At 42.6% G+C, this 20,359-nt stretch overlaps 2 protein-coding genes across 2 annotated transcripts in view; both read right to left on the bottom strand.

Annotated features, from left to right (window-relative positions):
- zgc:123278 (uncharacterized protein LOC641569 homolog) lies at positions 1 to 5,455 on the bottom strand. Its single transcript, XM_061677292.1, has 6 exons — positions 5,362 to 5,455; positions 5,120 to 5,204; positions 4,978 to 5,043; positions 4,710 to 4,873; positions 4,539 to 4,641; positions 1 to 1,203 (listed from the first exon to the last, which is right to left on the bottom strand). Exons 1-6 carry the CDS (start codon positions 5,401 to 5,403, stop codon positions 1,085 to 1,087), a joined length of 579 nt encoding a protein of 192 aa, XP_061533276.1. The 5' UTR covers positions 5,404 to 5,455; the 3' UTR covers positions 1 to 1,084.
- A 702-nt stretch (positions 5,456 to 6,157) lies between these two features.
- Positions 6,158 to 20,359, bottom strand: part of LOC133403096 (GTPase HRas) — a 45,426-nt gene continuing 31,224 nt past the window's right edge. Inside the window, exons 3-6 of the mRNA XM_061677638.1 lie at positions 16,702 to 16,880; positions 14,403 to 14,562; positions 13,562 to 13,686; positions 6,158 to 10,571 (exon numbers count right to left, since the gene is read on the bottom strand). Of these exons, the coding sequence (XP_061533622.1) occupies positions 13,567 to 13,686; positions 14,403 to 14,562; positions 16,702 to 16,880 (459 nt within the window). The 3' untranslated portion in view covers positions 6,158 to 10,571; positions 13,562 to 13,566. The remainder of the gene's footprint in view (positions 10,572 to 13,561; positions 13,687 to 14,402; positions 14,563 to 16,701; positions 16,881 to 20,359) is intronic.

The raw sequence follows: 20,359 nt of genomic DNA, 5'->3' as shown, positions 1-20,359 counted from the left end.
AGTAACAAAGGCTACCATCAGTAACACATTACAAATCCTGCAGTGCCAGACGTGTCCCCCTGCTTTAGCCAGTACATGTCCAGGCCTGTCTGAGGTTTGCTGGAGAGCATTTGGATGATCCAGAAGAGGATTGGGAGAATGCCATATGGTCAGATGAAACCAAAATATAACTTTTTGGTAAAAACTCAACTTGTCATCTTTGGAGGTGAAAGAATGCCGAGTTGCATCCAAAGAACACCCTACCTACTGTGAAGCATGGGGGTTGAAACATCATGCTTTGGGGCTGTTTTTGTGCAAAGGGACCAGGACGACTGATCCGTGTAAAGGAATGAATGAATGAATGGGGCCATGTATCATGAGATTTTGAGTGAAAACCTTCTTCCATCAGCAAGGGCATTGAAGATGAAACGTGGCTGGGTCTTTCAGCATGACAATGATACCAAACACACCGCCGGGGCAATGAAGGAGTGGCTTCATTGCATTTCAAGGTCCTGGAGTGGCCTAGCCAGTCTCCAGATCTCAACCCCATAGAAAATCTTTGGAGGGAGTTGAAAGTCTAGTGTTGCCCAGCAACAGCCACAAAACATCACTGCTTTAGAGAAGATCTGCATGGAGGAATGGGCCAAAATACCAGCAACAGTGTGTGAAAACCTTGAAGACTTGCAGATAACGTTTGACCTTTGTCATTGCCAGCAAAGGGTATATCACAAAGTATTGAGATGAGCTTTTGTTGTTGACCAAATACTTATTTTCCACCATAATTTGCGAATAAATTCTTCAAAAATCAGACAGTGATTTTTTTTTCCCTCATTTTGTCTCTCATAGGTGAGGTAGTGGGAGAACTTGCACAATTGGTGGCCGACTAAATACTTTTTTTGCCCCACTATGTGTGTGTGTGTGTGTGTGTGTGTGTATATATATATATATAAATACATCTCAGAGCATACTGACATTTGCAGTGCAAATTATTTTTAAAATGTTACTTGGCTAAATCGAATTCCAATACAACAACCATTCATGACCACGTGATACTGTTGTGCGCACAAGATACGTTTTACAAGCTACAAATCAATATTGAAATCTATTAACAGCTTGTTTCATTTCCTTGAGGGACAAGTCGGTCATCTTCTGTTGATAAAGACAAATACAAACTGCCGTCTGGCCTGGAAAGCACACGTGATTGCTTGTGGAACTGCAGCGAACCTAAAACAAGTATTGAGGACAGGAAAGTCCAAAGTTTATGACCGCCATGCATAATCTCAAATTTTATTCGACATGACCCAGTTAATACTTAGCGTATATCTAGGACAACAGAATTTGTTGCTTTTCTTCACCTGATTTGTATTTTTCCCCACTACAAACGTATAACAAGGCACAACATTACTACACTATACATGAAAACAGTTTTTATTGGTTAATTTATTTTCCTTTATCACAGTTTACATGCCCTCTGTACGTAGATGTGCAAAAGTCTGGAAAAGGACTTCACATAAGTCATTTTGGCATATTAAAACAGTAACAGGGCAGCACGTCGGAGTAGTGGGTAGCACATCTGACACACAGTCAAGTTCTGATTTCGATTCTCAGCTCAGGTCTTGTGTGTGGATTTTCTTCGGGTTATCCAGCTTTCTCCCACACCCCCAAACAATGCTTTTTACGTTAATTGAAGGCTCCTAATTGTCCATTGGTGTGAATGGGAGTATAAATGGTTGTTTAACTATACACTATTAGACACAGCCTGATTATGATTCAGTACAGTTCTAAACCACTGAAAACTGAAACTACAATAATAAACATATAGTTAAATAAAAATTACTCTGTCAGTCTCAGTCAACATTGAGCATTATTACCTGTGTGAAGGCATTTTTAAAATTATTTTATTTTTAGCTACAGCGCTTGAATTGTAGCTCATTAGCCTGTGCAAGTGGACACTGTTGTAAATGCTGCGGCTGGTTGGTGTACAAGGCTGTGTCAGAAAGGTTCCATGACTGGTGCCATAAAAGATAAACAGTATTTCAAATCCAATCATCAACTACAAGTTTTGTATACCGTATTTTCATGACCATAAGGGTACTTAAAAGTCTTACATTTTCTCCAAAATGGACGGGGCGCCTTATAATGCGGCGCGCCTTATGTGTGCACCGAGTTCCATATAAATGTTGTTGTATGAAGAGCGCTCCGCCTGACTGACTGGGAGCATTTCCTGCCGACACTCTGCTTATATAGAGGAAGGCGGACGTGACTGAGGACAGCATGCGGACGTAAAGGGGGAAGGGTGCGCGTGAAGGAGGACGCTAAAGGCACGCCCCCAGTAGGTATATATCGCCGGTCAAGCCAGCCTCCACTCGTAAAGTAGCAATCAAGCCAGCTGCCCCTAATTTTGTTCATTCGCATTACGGTAATAAGTCGCCAAATCGCGGCAAAAGCCACCTTCAAAATAAAAGCTTCCCAATAATACGGACGTCAATGCTCTTCGGTTAAAGAATGCAACCAGCAAGGTTAATTTGAATCTTGAGAATCCATCCATCCATTTTCTGAGCCGCTTCTCCTCACTAGGGTCGCGGGCATGCTGGAGCCTATCCCAGCTGTCATCGGGCAGGAGGCGGGGTACACCCTGAACTGGTTGCCAGCCAATCGCAGGGCACATACAAACAAACAACCATGCGCACTCACATTCACACCTACGGGCAATTTAGAGTCTCCAATTAATGCATGTTTTTGGGATGTGGGAGAAAACCGGAGTGCCCGGAGAAAAGCCACGCAGGCACGGGGAGAACATGCAAACTCCACATAGGCGGGGCCGGGGATTGAACCCGGGTCCTCAGAACTGTGAGGCTGACGCTCTAACCAGTCGTCCACCATGCCGCCTTGAATCTTGAGATGCATTAAAAAATGTAGTTTATTCGTTTTCGGAGCCTTTTATTTTGAAATACAATATCAGATCTTCCTCAAAACTCTTTTAGTGGAGTCCTTGGTGCTCTGTCACACAGATCTGGACTTGTCTTGCGATACCAATGGGATTATGTTGGGGTGGCTTTGGCTCAGTAGGTAGAACAGGTTCGAATCCCTGCTACGACTGTCCGCCTGTCGTAGTGTCCTTGGGCAAGATGCCAAACCCTAATTTGCTCCTAGTGGGCCTGCCAGCGCATCGCATCGCATGGCAGCAGTCGCCCATTGGTTTATGAACGTGTGTAAGAATGTGAGGCTTTGTAAAGCGCTTCGGGCACTGTGATGATGTAGATAAAGTGCTATATAAGTGCAGTCCATTTACCATTTATTTTTCCTAAGATATCAAATAAAGTAATTTTTTTAATGTATCTCAAGATTCCAATAACTTTGCTGGTTGCATTCCTTAACCGAAGAGCACTGTCGTCCATATTATTGCGAAGCTTTTATTTTGAAGTTGGCTTTCGCTGCAAATTGGCGACCTATTTCTGTAATGCCTAGAATGAACAAAATTAAGGTCGGCTGGCTTGACTGCTAATTTACGAGTGGAGGCTGGCATGACCGCAGTCGAAAACGGCACCTACGAAGACACGCTTATGAAGCACAGTTTAAACTGCAAGCTATCCGTTACGTGGAGGAACATGGGAATCGAGGAGCCGCGAGAGAATTCAAGATCAACGAATCTTTGGTTCGCAAGTGGAGGAAGCAAGAAAAAGAGCTTCGCCAAGTCAAGAAGACAAAGCTGAGTTTCTGCGGGGAAAAAAATAAAAATAAAACGCGGAAACAAGGCGAGGTGGCCCGAGTTGGAAGACCAACTCGAGCAATGGATTAATGAACTCCAACCGCTGGACATCGGTGTAAACAGGGCGTTCTAAGTGAAGTTGCGAGCGGCCTGGGAGCGATGGATGACAGATGGCAAACACAGCTTTACTAAGACTAGGGGGAAGCGCCGGGCGAGTTACGCCACATTTTGTGAATGAATTGTGGATGCTTGGGCTAGTGTCTGCTTGCACTGTTGTTCGAGCTTTCGTAAAAGCCGGCATCATTTCTTAGGAGCCGCACGGCAACGAGACTGGCGTGTCCTGCTGCCTTTTTAAAAACATTGTTTTAGTGTGCATGCATCCTACCGTATGTTTTAAGCTTGCAGAAATCGACCCCGTAACTGAGACTACGCCTTTTAATATGGTGCGCCCTATGGTCGTGAAAATACGGTAGTCTAAGTCACTTTCCCAGCCTTGTACTGGTCGCAAAGTAATTGAAGGACAAATATAGAGAAACAACCATTAACACTCCCACACACACCTCTAGATAAAATTTTCAGTCTTCAATCAACGTAAAAAACATGTTTTATGATGAGGGACGAAGCCAGAGTACACATAGAAAACCCACCCAACCCAAGTATGGGGAGAAGTTTGAGATTCAAACAGGTTGACTGTGAGGCAGACATGCTAACCACTCGGCCTCCGTCCTGCCCCTTCATCCAGTATAAGAGGAAATACAGTAAGCTGAAGGTCCTGGTTTTAGCATGTTATGCATTTTTGGTTGTGTTCTTTTGCTAGCCTATGACGTATTGTATGATGACATTTACTTACAGGATGCTTGCGCAGGCTGGGTATGAGGCTGCATACAGATGGGAGGGACGTCTCCAAACATGGAAACCATCACCTGCAGGAGGCTCACCAGGTCACACTTCCCCTGACAGAGGCATGGAACGGTCAGTGTACCCTATGCATGGCTGAAAACCTCTCGCATGTGCTGCTCACCTGCTTCCACTCCTGCAAGTATGGCAGCAGGACGTCACCATTGCCAGAGACATAGTTTCCGCGCAATATCATCATGTCCCGCATGGGCCTGACGTAGCAGATGGGGGCCGACTGAGGGTAGCTCTCCTCAAGCCACACACATATGGGGATGTTGTAACTCATATCTAACATAGTGTCAGAGACAGTTACAATACTTATTAACACTGGTGCAACGCTTTATAGTGTGGACATAAACGACTATTGCCCACGGTAAACGTTAAATTATTACCTTGAAAAATGATGGGTATCGTTCCTGTGAGACTCATCAAGACCTTGGTGGTCCCATCATTGTAAACTGTACAAAGCAACATGTTTTGAAACACACAATTACTGCAACAAATGAAACTTTTTTGGGGAGGGCAGTTTCTTACTGTATTTATCCACCATTGGAACAAGGTCTTTGAAGTGGATCAACGCAGTGTGTATTTCATGGGACACATGCTTACGAAGATATGTCTATGCAACAGAAATGCACACCCGCACACACACACAAATAATACCGTGACCAAAAACGTTTTCTGTGCGGATTATTGATATTTCTGAATTGAATTGATCATCTGGGGATAATTTAAGGATTGTAGTATTTATCAGAGGGTATATTATATTCTCTCACCTTTGGCAGCATTTTCTTTATGGCACTTTTGCAGGATGTCATGATTGTTGTGTGTATGTAAAACCAAAAATTGGTATTGCCTCGTCTTTCAGGATGACCAACACCCACTAACCTTTGTCTTTTTCTTTCCTTGTATTTATAGACAAGCACACAACTTTATGATCCCCCCCTCCCCCACACACAGACTTTATGAATGCAATAAAAGAGCAGCGTCATGACAGTACAATCACATGACTTATAAACCATATTAGGCAACATGGCTCAAACAAACATCTTGAGTCTGTGACACAGTTTCACTATTATGGGTAATTTTTCAATAAATATGTGATACATGGCTGGTTGCCGACGTAAATCAATTTTAAATCTTGACTAAAACAAATTTGTAGTCAAACACAAACTAAAACGATGTGCCTCAAAGAAATTATAAAGTTTGCTCAGCCTCTCATCTCATTTTCCCACTTTTGATTTTGAGTACAGTATACAGTACTTCGGAATCCAATGATCAGTGGGTTGATGCATTGGGCTTACATTGACCATTCATATGATTTTGTTAGTTAGTAGTTATGTTTTCAGAGTTACACTGGTGTTTTTTATTTATTTATTTTTTTTATTTGAATAATCATAAGTATTTCCTTTGAGAAGTGTACCTTAGTGTATTAACAACAACAATACGGTAACTGCGAAAACAGTCACAGTAAATTATCATTTTGAAGAGTCGCTGTTCAAGCTCTCGCCTGTTGGGAGCAGCAAATTGCACAGGTGAAAGGAACACACAATGCAGCGACCGAGACCAAAACACGTTTACCTTAACATCTTTATTCCTGCCCTGTAATACATTTGACATGTTTTTTAAAGAGTACATACATCTTAAATAGCTAAACAGCCAACATTTTTACAAATTCCAACCACACTTTCATTTTATAGTGTTCAAGGGAGAAAGAAGCCCTTGAGACAATTTTAAATATAGGAGTCCAAACCTCCACAGGTCAGCACAGTCTTTTTGTGACATGTATGCTCCGGGTTTACTGGCTAAGTATCCATGCGGCATCAATACAAGACATTCTAAGATGGCGAGAATTTATGCATAGATTTGTGGAGTTGTGGCATTATTATGGATTCGATATATAAAGTTTGACATGGATACAACAAGCATGGGACGTCACAAACCTTTCAACAGAATATTTCAGTCAGCCAGTTGGAATCAAATGAATTTAAACAGTTTTAGTTGAATACTTTCAAAAGACACATTCACAGTTCATGCCCTTTATTTGAGGAAATATTGAATAGTTAATGACTTTGCATTCGCACTGTAGCATGGTTGTTCATGGTGTTTACGACTTGTAATTTGTGGTGGGGAAAAAAGTGACCTTACCGCTGCACTAAATCGAAAATTCTCCAATCGGTTTACATGGGATGTGAGTAGGATTTATAAAGAAATATAGTCACTAACTACAACTAACTGAGCAAAAGAGTGAGGCAATTTGGCTTTTATTGGCTATACACTACAGAAACACTTTTTAGACACACTTGAATATGTTGCAGTTTGACCTTCAATTTCTGTACAGTGCATGTCTAAACCCAATATGCGTTTTCTGTAGTTGCACACTAAGTTAACAACAGACAGAACGTCTCATGTGCATATACCTGTATAAGAAGCTACAAGGTACAAACAGGTAAGGGCATTCTTTGAATAAGGTAATAGTAAATGAATGCAGCAGTATAGAGCACGGGGAAGTCAGCATTGAGAAACACAGCAACGCACCCCCTGATCCAGCATCCATTACACAAACGCTCAGATACAGTACATGTACAGTATACACATGGTTCTGAACGATAGTGAGGTTTGTGGGAAGTTGAAGCATTCTGAGGCATGTCGTGTGTGTGTGTACAGGATGAGGATGAGACTTCTTTTAAAAAACTAATGAGGCTGAGAAGAACGTAGAACACTTATAGCAAGTTGTTTTCAAAATAAACTGTATCTCTACCTAAATCCCGTTTGTGTAACTGTGCAAGCATAGCATGTTGCCCCTATCATATATATGCAAATGCCTCCTCTGGGAGCAACTGTGCAAAAGCACTGTACCCTTCCTTGCTCACTGTGCAATGTAAATTAGACAGATGTGAAACCTACTGCACCAGCACCCATGTACTGTACAGTAACCATTACTGTTATTAAACTACTATTATTATCATCATCACTGTTATGCGACAATTACAAACCTTAGCGAAAAATGTAAGGCAGCTGCATTCAGAACCAAAATGTCTCTCTCTCTCTATCTATATATATATATATATATATATATATATATATATATATATATATATATACATATATATATATATACACATATAGATACACACACACACACACACACACACACACACACACACAGTGGGTATGGAAAGTATTCAGACCCCCTTAAATTTCTCACTCTTTTTTATATTGCAGCCATTTTCTAAAATCATTTAAGTTCATTTTCCCCACATTAATGTAGACACAGCACCCCATATTGTCACAAAAAAAACCGCAATTGATTGACATTTTTGCAGATTTATTAAAAAAGAAAAACTGAAATATCACACAGCCATAAGTATTCAGACCCTTTGCTCAGTATTTAGTAGAAGCACCCTTTTGAGCTAATACAGCCGTTAGTCTTTTTGGGAATGATGCAACAAGTTTTTCACACCTGGATTTGGGGATCATCTGCCATTCCTCCTTGCAGATCCTCTCCAGTTCTGTCAGGTTGGATGGTGAACGTTGGTGGGCAGCCATTTTCAGGTCTTTCCGGAAATGCTCAATTGGGTTTAAGTCAGGGCTCTGGCTGGGGCCATTGAAAAACAGTCACAGAGTTGTTCTGAAGCCACTCCTTCGGTATTTTAGCTATGTGCTTAGGGTCATTGTCTTTTTTGAAGGTGAACCTTATGTCCAGTCTGAGGTCCAGAGCACTCTGGACAAGGTTTTCGTCCAGGATATCGCTGTACTTGGCCCGCATTCATCTTTACTTCGATTGCAACCAGTCTCCCTGTCCCTGTAGCTGAAAAACACCCCCACAGCATGATGCTGCCACCACCATATTCACTAGTTGGGACTGTATTGGACAGGTGATGAGCAGTGCCTGGTTTTCTCCACACATGCCACTTAGAATTTAGGCCAACCATTTCTATCTTGGTCTCATCAGACCAGAGAATCTTATTTCTCACCATCTTGGCGTCCTTCAAGTGTTTTTTTTTAGCAAACTCCTTGCGGGCTTTCATGTGTCTTCCACTGAGGAGAGGCTTCCCTCGGGCCACTCTGCCATAAAGCCCGGACTGGTGCAGGGCTGCAGCTGATGGTTCACTTTCTAGAACTTTCTCCCATCTCCCGACTGCATCTCTGGAGCTCAGCCACAGCGATCTTGGGGTTCTTGTTTACCTCTCTTACCAAGGCTCTTCTCCCCCAATTGCTCAGTTTGGCTGGACGGACAGTTCTAGGAAAGGTTCTGATCGTCACAAACGTCTTCCATTTCAGGATTATGGAGGCCACTGTGCTTAGGAAAGTGCAGCAGAAATGTTTTTGTCAGCTTGGCCAGATCTGTGCCTTGCCACAATTCTGTCTCTGAGCTCAACAGGCAGTTCCTTTGACCTCATGATTCTCATTTGCTCTGACATGCACTGTGAGCTGTAAGGTCTTATATAGACAGGTGTGTTTCTTTCCTAATCAAGTCCAAACAGTATAATCAAACACATCTGGACTCCAATGAAGGTGGAGGACCATCAAGGATGATCAGAAGAAATGGACAGCACCCGAGTTCAATATATGACTGTCACAGCAAAGGGTTTGAATACTTATGGCTGTGTGATATTTCAGTTTTTCTTTTTTAGTAAATCAGAAAAAAATTCAACAATTATGTTTTTTTTCCTGTCAATATGGGGTGCTGTGTGTACATTAATGAGGGGAAAAAATAACTTAAATGAATTTAACAAATGGCTGCAATATAACAAAAAGTTAAACATTTAAGGGGGTCTGAAACTTTCCGTACCTACTGTGTGTGTGTGTGCGTGTGTGTGTGTGTCGGCACGGTGACCGACTGGTTAGAGCGTCAGCCTCACAGTTCTGAGGATCCGGGTTCAATCCCTGGTCCCGCCTGTGTGGAGTTTGCATGTTCTCCCCGTGCCTGCGTGGGTTTTCTCCGGGCACTCCGGTTTCCTCCCACATCCCAAAAACATGCATTAATTGGACACTCTAAATTGCCCATTGGTGTGAATGTGAGTGCGAATGGTTGTTTGTTTGTATGTGTCCTGCGATTGGCTGGCAACCAGTTCAGGGTGTACCCCGCCTCCTGCCCGATGACAGCTGGGATAGGCTCCAGCACGCCCGCGACCCTAGTGAGGAGAAGCGGCTCAGAAAATGGATGTGTGTGTGTGTGTGTATATATATATATATATATATATATATATATATATATATATATATATATAGATAGATAGATAGATAGATAGATAGAGAGAGAGAGAGAGAATATGAACTCCAATCAGTCACAATTTAAAGTATAGGCAAGTTGTGAAAAATACTGAGCTCTGCATCAGTAGTGCTCTGTGTTTTTCTAATCATCCATCCACAAAATATGTTCCAGTTCAAAATGCACATTTTTTACAGTGAGGCTAACTGTTAAACAACAACAAGAACACAGTCTACAAATTCCCAGGTCAGCCTCCACCTTTAAAAGGGAGGTAGTCAGATTTTTTTTTTTTTTGATGTGGGTTACACAAGTGGTTATAGAGCAAACAAATGTCTAATGCCTACCCAAGCTCAGTGCGAAACAAGGGCACAAGTGGAATGAGCATTTTAGGGTGAGGTGAAAGGAGGTTGGAATTCAAGGCGTCCCCTGTAGGACCAGTGTCGAGACTGAAAAAAAATAAGTTAGTTACCCAGCAAGACAACGCTAGGATTGATTTTAGTGATTAGTGGTGTTGCTTGCAGGTCAACATGGAGAAGGCAAAAACAAAAAACAAAAAGAAAAGGGCTGCCCAAACTTGTTCAGACAGCCACATAGACAACAGTCAGTCTAATTCCTCCTTTCCATAAAAAGGGCTCTGGTTCAGCTTCTTCTCGCAAGACCAAAATGGCAATCTTTTATTTAATTTTCGTCATTCAGTTTTTTCTTCCTATTTTCAAGTCCATGCTGTGACTTCTTGTGCTGTAGTATTTCTTTCCAAGTTGCGAAGAGGAGCTGGGGAAGAAAGGTGGCAGGATAAAAAAGTATGAATAGCATTGTATTATACTCGAAATGGAAACTTGAGCACAGGGGTTTCTGTTCCTATGGCAGTGATGAAAGCCAAATTTGTATGGAAGTAGAAATGAGCCGTAATCTATCACTAACCTCCTGTTTTCCGTATGACAAGAAAGGAGCCCGGTGGAAGTCATGGTGTCACTTGCACTAAACATTGCCAAAGACATGGTGGCCATTTATATGTTGCATAAGCAGTGATTTATCAACATGTTGGAAACGTTTGACCTGAGGTATGTGCCTTTCCTGGTCACAAATATTTTCTAAAGTCGCCTTGCCTCACTGTACAGTTCTCAATGAAAAAAGAGGTGGAGTATTGATATTAGCATTAGCCACTCGCACTGAATTTGATGGGCAAGTTTGACAGAATGAACACGAGGGGCAGTCAAGACGTAATGAGCCCAATTTTCCTCTCTTTGTTTATTGCAATAGAAATGTATACAATGTATACACATGGAAATGATGCCCAAAAAGTGGGGATTTCATCGTTAATTCTGAATGTAATCATTTTTTCTCAACACCGACTGTGCATTGATGAACAAGGGTATGTATGCTAGCCTTGTAAAATTCCCTATGTTGCACTTTAATTTTTTTTACAGCTTGCTAACTTTGCTCGTTATCAGAGAACTGCTGACCCCTAATGACTTCTTTTACAGGTCCAAAAAGGTGATAATCTGATGGTGCCAGATCAGGTGAGTATGGTGAATGGGTTGTCCACCCAAAAGAACTGATGACTTCAGGAGCTCCTTTGACTTGTCATAGAGGTCACTCAAAGCAAGCTCTTGTTCTTCGCCTTTGATCCTGGTCACCCACTTTTAGATTGTGCTGTTGCCTACTGCAGCTTCCCCATACACATTTTGCAACCTTTTGAAAATGTTTAGTGGTGGTTCCCCTTCCAAGCAATAAATTCTATCATAGCTGTCTGCTTCTGACAGACATCCAACAATGGCATTATTGCCAATATGTCTGACAGGAAGAGGATAGGCTTAAACTAAAAATTTTTTTTTAATTATTATTATTATTTTTTAAATAAACCATTAAACAAGTATTCGAGTGGAAAAAAAAATCTGAAAAGAAAATCAATTATTGGTAGATTAAATTACATTGGGTTCATTAGTTTTGACTGACCCTTGTACATTTATGAAGCACAGCAACAAGGACCATGAAAGAAGGAATTAATAAGTGTTTGTTACATATAAATTTAATTGATATATTGAAGAAATAATGACACTTAATTATTTATTTAATTTGGTCCCTTTTAGTCCTTCATATTGGAATGGGGTGGTGTGACTAGCAAAAGAAAGACATACACTATATTGCCAAAAGTATTCGCTCACCTGCCTTGACTCACATATGAATTTAAGTGACATCCCATTCCTAATCCATAGGGTTCAATATGATGTCAATCCACCCTTTGCAGCTACAACAGCTTCAACGCTTCTGAAAAAGGTTGTCCACAAGGTTTAGGAGTGCGTTTATGGAATTTTTTTACCATTCTTCCAGAAGCACATTTGTGAGGTCACACACACTAATGTTGGACGAGAGGGCCTGCCTGAGTCTCCACTGGAATTAATCTCAAAGGTGTTCTATCGGGTTGAGGTCAGGAGTCTGTGCAAGCCAGTCAAAGTTCAGACTCTGTCATCCATGTCTTTATGGACCTTGCTTTGTGCACTGGTATTTCACTTGGCTTGGCTCCTGGGGCCTGCAACCCTCACGCCCCCCTTCAGTTGTCGGGCTGCGGACAACCCCCCGCCCCCCGCTCTTTCCTCTCTTGGCCCCCTTGGCTGTCCTTGCTCACGACAGGCACTTAACATGGGCTCGCTTTTGGCAGGCTATGACCGTTTTTGGGTGGAAGTTGGCTCCTGCATTGGCCTTGTTGGTGGCTGGGGCCCCCATGCTCTCCGGGGGTGGTATTGGTGGTGGCGGCGGTGGAGCGCTGGGTGGGGATTGGGCATGGGGGGGCGGTGGTCCGGTGCCCGCGCCTCTTCGTCTGGGACTGGTCGGGGCGCTTCAGTATGGCTGGGGACCTCCCTGGGTCCTGGGGAGGGGGCGTCCATCTGGTTGGGTCCCCTGCCGGACAGGCTCGCTGGCTTGGCCCCCCATTGTGGGTGGAGGAGGCTGGGCCCACCCAGGCCCACCCTTCCTCAATGTGCTGGCTCAGCAACTCCGTACACCAGTTGACTAACATGCATGTGATATGGTGCTCATCCACCAATAAGTTCGATAGACACGCTATAAGGTTTAAATGCTTGTGGTGGGACCACTAATAACAACACAGGTTATCCCAACATTTCAACTCACAGGTTCTTACAGGTGTTTAGACACTAAAAAAGAATCCCACCGCACCACTCGTCAGTAGCACTGCCTTGCTCATTACCCACACCCTGTCCTGTCCTTTTCTGTCCTCCCTCATATTTAGGAGTGAGGACATTTCACAACTGGACTTAATGCACAGGTTCTATCACAGTTCCACACTTGAATTCACTGAGCTTTTGAGATCGACTCATTCTATCATGTTTGTAAAACATGGTGGTTGTCTGCCTGCCTAGGTAATTGAGTGTATACACCTGTGGCCATGGAAGTGATTGGAACACCTGATTCTGATTATTTGGATGGGTGAGCGAATACTTTTGGCAATATAGTGTATCTACCAGCTGAGCGATACAGTTTGACAGCTCATTATGTAAAATTTATGAACATTTGAAATGTTAATTTAGAAAAGATTGTGTTTAAATACAGTACATGTTTTGACATAAGGAGAAACAACAGTTTTATTCAATCATGTCATTTTCATTTGCTTTTTATATGAGCCAGGGGATATTGATTAAAATCTGAAAGCTTATCTTTGTGGGAAAAAACACACACACAAACAAACAAAACTGAGATTCTATTTTAAGGTGATATCGCCCAGCCCGATGTCAATGTAGTCTCACCTTCATCACGATACCACACAGCGACAGCTCATACAGTCCTGACCACTCTCATCCGGTGGGTTCAGCTTCCTCAGCTTGTGTTGCCTAATTTCCCTGACCAGTGTGTAGAAGGCATCCTCTACTCCCTGTACTCACACAAATACATGCACAAAAATAATTCTACAGTTAGTTCCTCGTTGTATTTCTCCAACCTTTAACCAGTTTACATGATTGATCCATCAAAACTGCTGAGTTTGTATTAAAATAACAGTTTGAAACTGACTGAACAGTTTTGACTATGATCAATCTTGCGTTGCACAACAAAGACCTTTCCTCAGGGAGAGCAAAGCCTTCAGAAGCTCACCATGGAGAAGTGTGTCAATGTTACCATGACAATCATTTCAAATACTATGTGAAAAAAGGTCCTCACTATATTCTTTGCACCTCCTTCAGTAAACACTGCTCGTTCAGAGATGAAAAGGTCAGTCTGTATGTAGACGTACATAATGTATTACAGTGAGTCAGATGAGCAGGCTATGCAGCTATCGCTACTATTGAATCCTTTCAAATGTGTTTCTGCTCTCCAGCCAAGGTAACCTGGATATGAGTCAAGACAATCATTCCTGTCAAACAATCTCAACATATTGAATGCATGACAATGTATGACGACACACGCAAAATACAAATTGACAGATTCCATTTCTTTGCTGGCGTAACTGGTTGGTTGAGAGGGAAACCAAAACTACCAAAACTGTGGTATTGAGAATTAAACAGTTGTTGTTGTATGGGCCAGGTGTCCAATCATAATAATGTGTTTTTTACTGCACGTGTGTTATTTAGGTTCAAGCTTCACATTATGTACCTGTCGTGTCTTTGCAGAGGTTTCAATGTAAGGGATGCCGTAGGAACGGGCGAGTTCCTGGGCTTGCCTTGTGTCCACCGTGCGTGCCGGGAGGTCACATTTGTTGCCCACAAGCACCATGGGAACATCATCTGAGTCCTTCACACGTTTAATCTGTTCTCTGTAGGTAGCACAAGAAAAAAAAAAAAGACAATTAAACATTAACCCCCTTCAAGGCCCTGTAAAGTGAATATAAAAATGACACACGACAGAAGAGTGGTGTTAACAAGCCTGCCAAATTTGAATGAATACAAAAATCAAGTACAACATGAAATCAGGCTACAAAATAGTAAAAAATCTAGACCTCCTCCCAGCTGTTAGATGCTCTGGGCATGTCCGCTGAATGCTCTGAAAACACGCCCTGCTTGGCTTTCACCTGCAACTCAAATACTTCGTATATGTGCTCAAATGTCTGTTTCGTGAGCCACAGGCTGAATAACATGTTCTGCTGTGTTAAATAAACAGTTAACCTTCCCTGAAGTGTCTCTGTTTTGTGGACTCAAACACTGCACAAAACCGAGTAAGGCGGTGACTTCTTGGATGATGCCGGTCCACGGACTAGCGAGCTATGACGCAAATACACAGGCTAGCGAGCCAACTCCAATTAATAGAATTACTAAGTAATTTGCAATTGCGATAGATAGCCACTTATGTAATCACAGTGCTCAGTACTTATACAGTGAGGGACGGCTGACACATACCAGAAAGCCCAAGTGCATAGTTGGCCACAAAAATCATCCATCCATCCATTTTCTGAGCCGCTTCTCCTCACTTGGGTCGCGGGCGTGCTGGAGCCTATCCCAACTGTCATCGGGCAGGAGGCGGGGTACACCCTGAACTGGTTGCCAGCCAATCGCAGGGCACATAGAAGCAAACAACCATTCGCACTCACAGTCATGCCTACAGGCAATTTAGAGTCTCCAATTAATGCATGTTTTTGGGATGTGGGAGGAAACCGGAGTGCCCGGAGAAAACCCATGCAGGCAAGGGGAGAACATGCGAACTCCACGCAGGCGGGGCCGGGGATTGAACCCGGGTCCTCAGAACTGTGAGGCTGACGCTCTAACCAGTCGGCCACCGTGCCACCACAAAAAAATCAGGACAATTGAAATGGTGAAAAAGAGTTTACCAGTACATGAACAATTCAGTCCTAAATTATTCTGTCTTTGCACATGTTCAGCACAGGTTTCAGCACTTATCGTCAAGCATATTTAACATATTTAGAAACAAATCACTTAACACGGTCTTAAACTCACCCCAACAATGCAACATTTAATTGTAGTGCTCAGACCTTTGTCAGAGAGTTCCCTGCCCTATAAACCGCAGCTGTTTCACTACTGGAAACCAAACACTAGGGAGCACTAGGACCCTGAAGAAGATCCAGTCCCTGGTGGTGCAGAGGCCTGCTGAACTGCTGAAGTAAGAAGCATGCCAGGGATGAAGTGAAGGAGGGCTGGAGATGAACGACAGGCAGGCAGCAAAGAGCATTACCTCATTGCTACAGCAAGCCAGCAGCTAAAGAAGCTGACAGAGAGGAGGGGGTCCAATCAATCTATTAGCTCCTTCCTCCTCGGTTCCGGTGCAGCAGGACACATCCACACTAGTTAAAGCTCGACCAATTGTCATCAACACCACTAATGATGTTTATCCGCCTCACCTTATGGCCTTGTTATAAGTCAAATGAGGCAGGTGTTTCACACAAAAAATTCATACAGCAAGAGTTACGATTCTGACCAGTGTTGTGGCGCAACAATCAAGGATTTACTTTTCAATGAATCAAATATAGTAGCCATTTACTTTTTAAAGTCTTTTATTGTACTTTGACTTCTTGAATGAAGGGGGAGCTATCAAAGATATATTAAGTGGGCATGTTGCAGATCCAGAAAAGGTATAAGCGACTCCTCTCCTCCTTCCTATCTTTTTGTCCTTCCCTGTCCTTGGGAGTGCCATCTCCAGCTCCCCTAATTGAGTCAGGATCGATGTCAATGGCATGGCGCTGTTATCCTCCAGTTGGGAGCAAAGCTTTCCTTCGCTGTGTTAAATGCTACAACCTGACATCACCCAACCACTGCAGAGACACACGTAGATACACATATTTCCACACACATTGTGGAAATACAGGCATCTCTCCCTTTATACTCTCTAGCACAGCGCACATAGAAATGTGCATGCACGCCTACACGAAAAAAAATAATAAAATAATAAAAAACAAATATAAAAAGAAAGTCAGAATTTGCTGACGCTTGTAATTTTGCCACACCTGTATTGATGAATGTCCTCAAACGACTTGGTGTTGTTGATAGCGAACACGCAGAGGAACCCCTCCCCTGTCCTCATGTACTGGTCCCTCATTGCACTGTATTCCTCCTGACCTGCAGTATCCAGGATGTCCAGCAGGCAGGTCTCTCCATCAATCACAACCTGTTTCCTGTACGAGTCCTGCAAAACAAACATACAAAATTCAATTTTTGAAAACACAGCAATGCTTTCTCTGGCTCTTTTAAATCAACATACATGATCTCTGAAGTCCCACTAAAGATCAGAGACGCCAGCATCACACACAACACCTCTGATCAGTGCGCATCAAAGATGTCACTCTGTTTTAATTTTTCTTGCTTTTTTGCAACAGTTACTTCAAAATATGGGCCAGCCTCGTATCATACGCATCATCACTTCTTGCCTCCTCCATTTTGGCCATGTAAGCTGACATTTTCCCAGATCTTTCCCAACTTTTTTTCCCCAACTCCCAGTACTGACGCAGGATTGGGCTTTTAGCCAACCCAGACATTTGCTGGCCTCCATATAAAATCAGAGACATAACAGAGGCGGAATGCCACCCACCAGCTGTGACCAGAATATGAAGTTTAACACCCAAGATTCAATTCCTGTGGCCCTTTCTGTTGAAAGCAATTTCTCACTGTCTCGCTGACGTCGCCACATATCTAGTTATTTCTAAGGCCCACCGCACACTGAGCGATGTGGCCGAAAGCAACTGTCGCTTTATTACAAAAAAATAACGGTGAGCGACTCTCGCAACGACTGAGCACTGTACGTTGAACAACGGCCTGAAATGGAAGAATTGCGAGTCTGCATCGAGGTTTTGAAGCACAATATACTGTATTGTATTCTTTTTTTATTGAACCACAAAAACATGGCACGATTGTCAAGGATTAAGTGTATGGTGACAAAGACGACGAAACGGAAGTGAGAATAAGAAGTGAGTATGGATATTCTGAGAGGCTTTTGGCACTGATCAATTCACTGACTACACCCATGCATTTAGGCGATAGAGGGTTTACATGTGTCTACACAGTAATAAAGTCCTGTGCTTTACGGAGACATGGCTTTGTGAACACATCCCCTATGGCGCCGTAATGCTTTCGGGTTTCCAACTTCACAGGGCAGACCGTGTCACGGAGTTATCGGGGGGAAAAAAAGGCGGCAGGATATGCTTCTAAATCAACGAAAAATGTGGTACCAACGTCACGGAGCTCAGCGCACACGACTTGGAGTCGCTGTATTTTAACTGCAAGTCATTCTACTCGCCGCATGAGTTCGCAACTTTCATCCTGTTTACATTCCTCCTCAAACTAACACGTACGGTGCACTGCAAAAGCTCGCTGAACACGTAAACGAAATTGAAAAAAAGCACTCCTCTTTATTCTTGTGGACTTTAACAAAGCTAAACATAACCACAAACTCCCTATATACAAGCAGCACATCAACTGTCCTACCAGGGAAAATAACATTTTAAGGCTTCTTTATACTCACGCGGGCGGCGACCGCGCTGACATCACTGCGGCTATCCCGCACGCAGTTTGCCTCTATACTGGAGCGCAACTCATGCGCGCAGTTTTGAAAATGTACTGCAGTTTTCCTCAAACTCGGGGTGTCGCTACGGCTGGTATTGGCTAGGACGCCACAGGGTGGAGTTTCCACTGCATTTTTTGGGCCATTTCCTGTAGCCGTTTTTACTTTCCTTTCCAGAACAAGGAAGAAAGCAACAACAATGGAGACCGTGGAACAGTGTGTAGCGTTTATTGGGGGGACTCAAATTTTAGCTTAATTTAGAAGAAAACAATGAGTTGGAAGTAGAGCCTACGTCACTTCCGGGTTATCGTACTTTTAAATTACAGCGTTATAAATCAAGATCTTTGATAGATATGAGGGGCACCACGTCATATTTTCTACAAGTTTAACTTGAGGCGAAATGACGACAAACCTTTATAATCAGTCTCTTAACGGAAGGTGGCTACATTTTAGGAATTTTGAGTTCTAGACGTTCTAGAGGTTTCGTTCCAAACCCAATTACACATATAATCGATGCAAGTGGTGAATTTGATAGAAATTTTAATAATAAAAAGGGCTTTCTGCAGGATGAAACCCAGGCAAACACAAAACAAACAATATATCTACGAACATTGGCAAAGGAAGAGATTTGTGACGTGAGATGAGCAGAATGGGTGTGGAGTGAATGCATATAGTTGAGCATAACTTCGCAAACTTTCCCCTGCTGAACGACTGTGTAAGATCAAAGATGTGTCTGGAATCGGAGACATTTTTGTACCCGCGTAACTGAAACAAACAATTGCCACGCACTTAGATGAGGTTGCAAAGTCTCTCGATGGATACTTCCCTACAAGAGTCGTATCCAGCATGGGTGAGACAGCCATTCACGTTTGGTGTTGAGACAGAAGTCTCAACACAAAGTTTAAAGTTTAAAGAAGTTTAAATCATATTTTTAATTAAAGAAGGGTTCGGTGAATGTGCATATGAAACTGGTGGGGTTCAGTACCTCCAATAAGGTTAAGAACCACTGGTTTAGAATGTCAAAGGTGCCATATTTTACCAAACCAACTTTTTGCAGTATCTGGGATGTAATATTGTCTTTATGGTGCCTCAGTAACCATGTGAAATATGAATTAAAATCGTCCATGCATTTCTGAGTTCCGAACGTTTTTCTGCAGAGAGGCATGAAATCAGGTCATTTGAATTTCTCCAGCTTATCTACCTCACGAGCGAAGATCTCCGTCTACCTCTCCACTCCGAGCCAGCACTGTCAACATAAACATGTGTCCTCGCACAAGTGGGTCCTTTACATAGAAGCAACCAATCAGAGTAAAGGGGGCGGCCTTAGCCAAATATGCACAAAGCGGATGCAAAACTGGGTCAGACAGAAGTAGCTGTCAGAGGGGTCTTTTTTGGACACTCGTATGACAAAACCAAGGTGTGTTTTGAAATGAAATTGACACTTTTATACTAATTCCATGTAAGAGAGTCACTCTGTGGAGGTCTAACTAGCCAAAATATGGAACTTTTAAAATGTTACCTTGAAATTGACTACTAAATACAGTTGTTATGATGGCTACAGTTTGAAAATTACTTAGAATCTCCAACAAATTGTAGGTTGACATGCATTCTGAAACAGATTGTGATCAACCTTAGAGTTTGAGGTTCCTCTGTGTTTGAATAAGAACAACTTCAAATAGTGACTTGACAATAACTGGTTGGTGAAAGAAAACTTATTTTGACAAACTGATCTTGCGCTAAAAGTTGTTACACGTAAAGAGTGTAACGCCCCAAAAAACTACAATATATTAAGGCGTTTTTTTGTGTTCAGGACACAGTGTGTGGAACATTTATGCAGCAATGTAAACAGCTCTGTAGTTTCCCATTGGAGTGAACAACCACTGATTCATTGCCGTTCCACTTGCAGGTCATACTAACTTGACAATTGAGGAACCAATGTGTAGCCACAAAAACATGGGAGTGCCTTCCCTTTGTTTATTAGAGCATAGGAGCCAGGAATGCAAATACACAAAAAGGACATTGTCTGCCCAGAAACAGGCGTGGTGAGAAAAAGAATGGAAATGGGGAGGGGAAGATTCTTAAAAGCAAGGATAAGTATTACTTTTAAA

The sequence above is a fragment of the Phycodurus eques genome, chromosome 5, assembly GCF_024500275.1.
Source record: "Phycodurus eques isolate BA_2022a chromosome 5, UOR_Pequ_1.1, whole genome shotgun sequence".
Taxonomy (NCBI): Eukaryota; Metazoa; Chordata; class Actinopteri; order Syngnathiformes; family Syngnathidae; genus Phycodurus; species Phycodurus eques.
The sequence above is the reverse complement of the archived record's forward strand: the minus strand, read 5'-3'. Positions and strand labels throughout refer to the sequence as shown.

Excerpts from the sequence above, each read along its gene's own strand:
- zgc:123278 (XM_061677292.1), bottom strand. The coding sequence starts at position 5,403 with ATGACATCCTGCAAAAGTGCCATAAAGAAAATGCTGCCAAAG. Across the intron at positions 5,205-5,361 it reads TAAAGAAAATGCTGCCAAAG|ACATATCTTCGTAAGCATGT; the intron begins GTGAGAGAATAT and ends TCTGTTGCATAG. Across the intron at positions 4,642-4,709 it reads ACTTGCAGGAGTGGAAGCAG|GGGAAGTGTGACCTGGTGAG; the intron begins GTGAGCAGCACA and ends TGCCTCTGTCAG.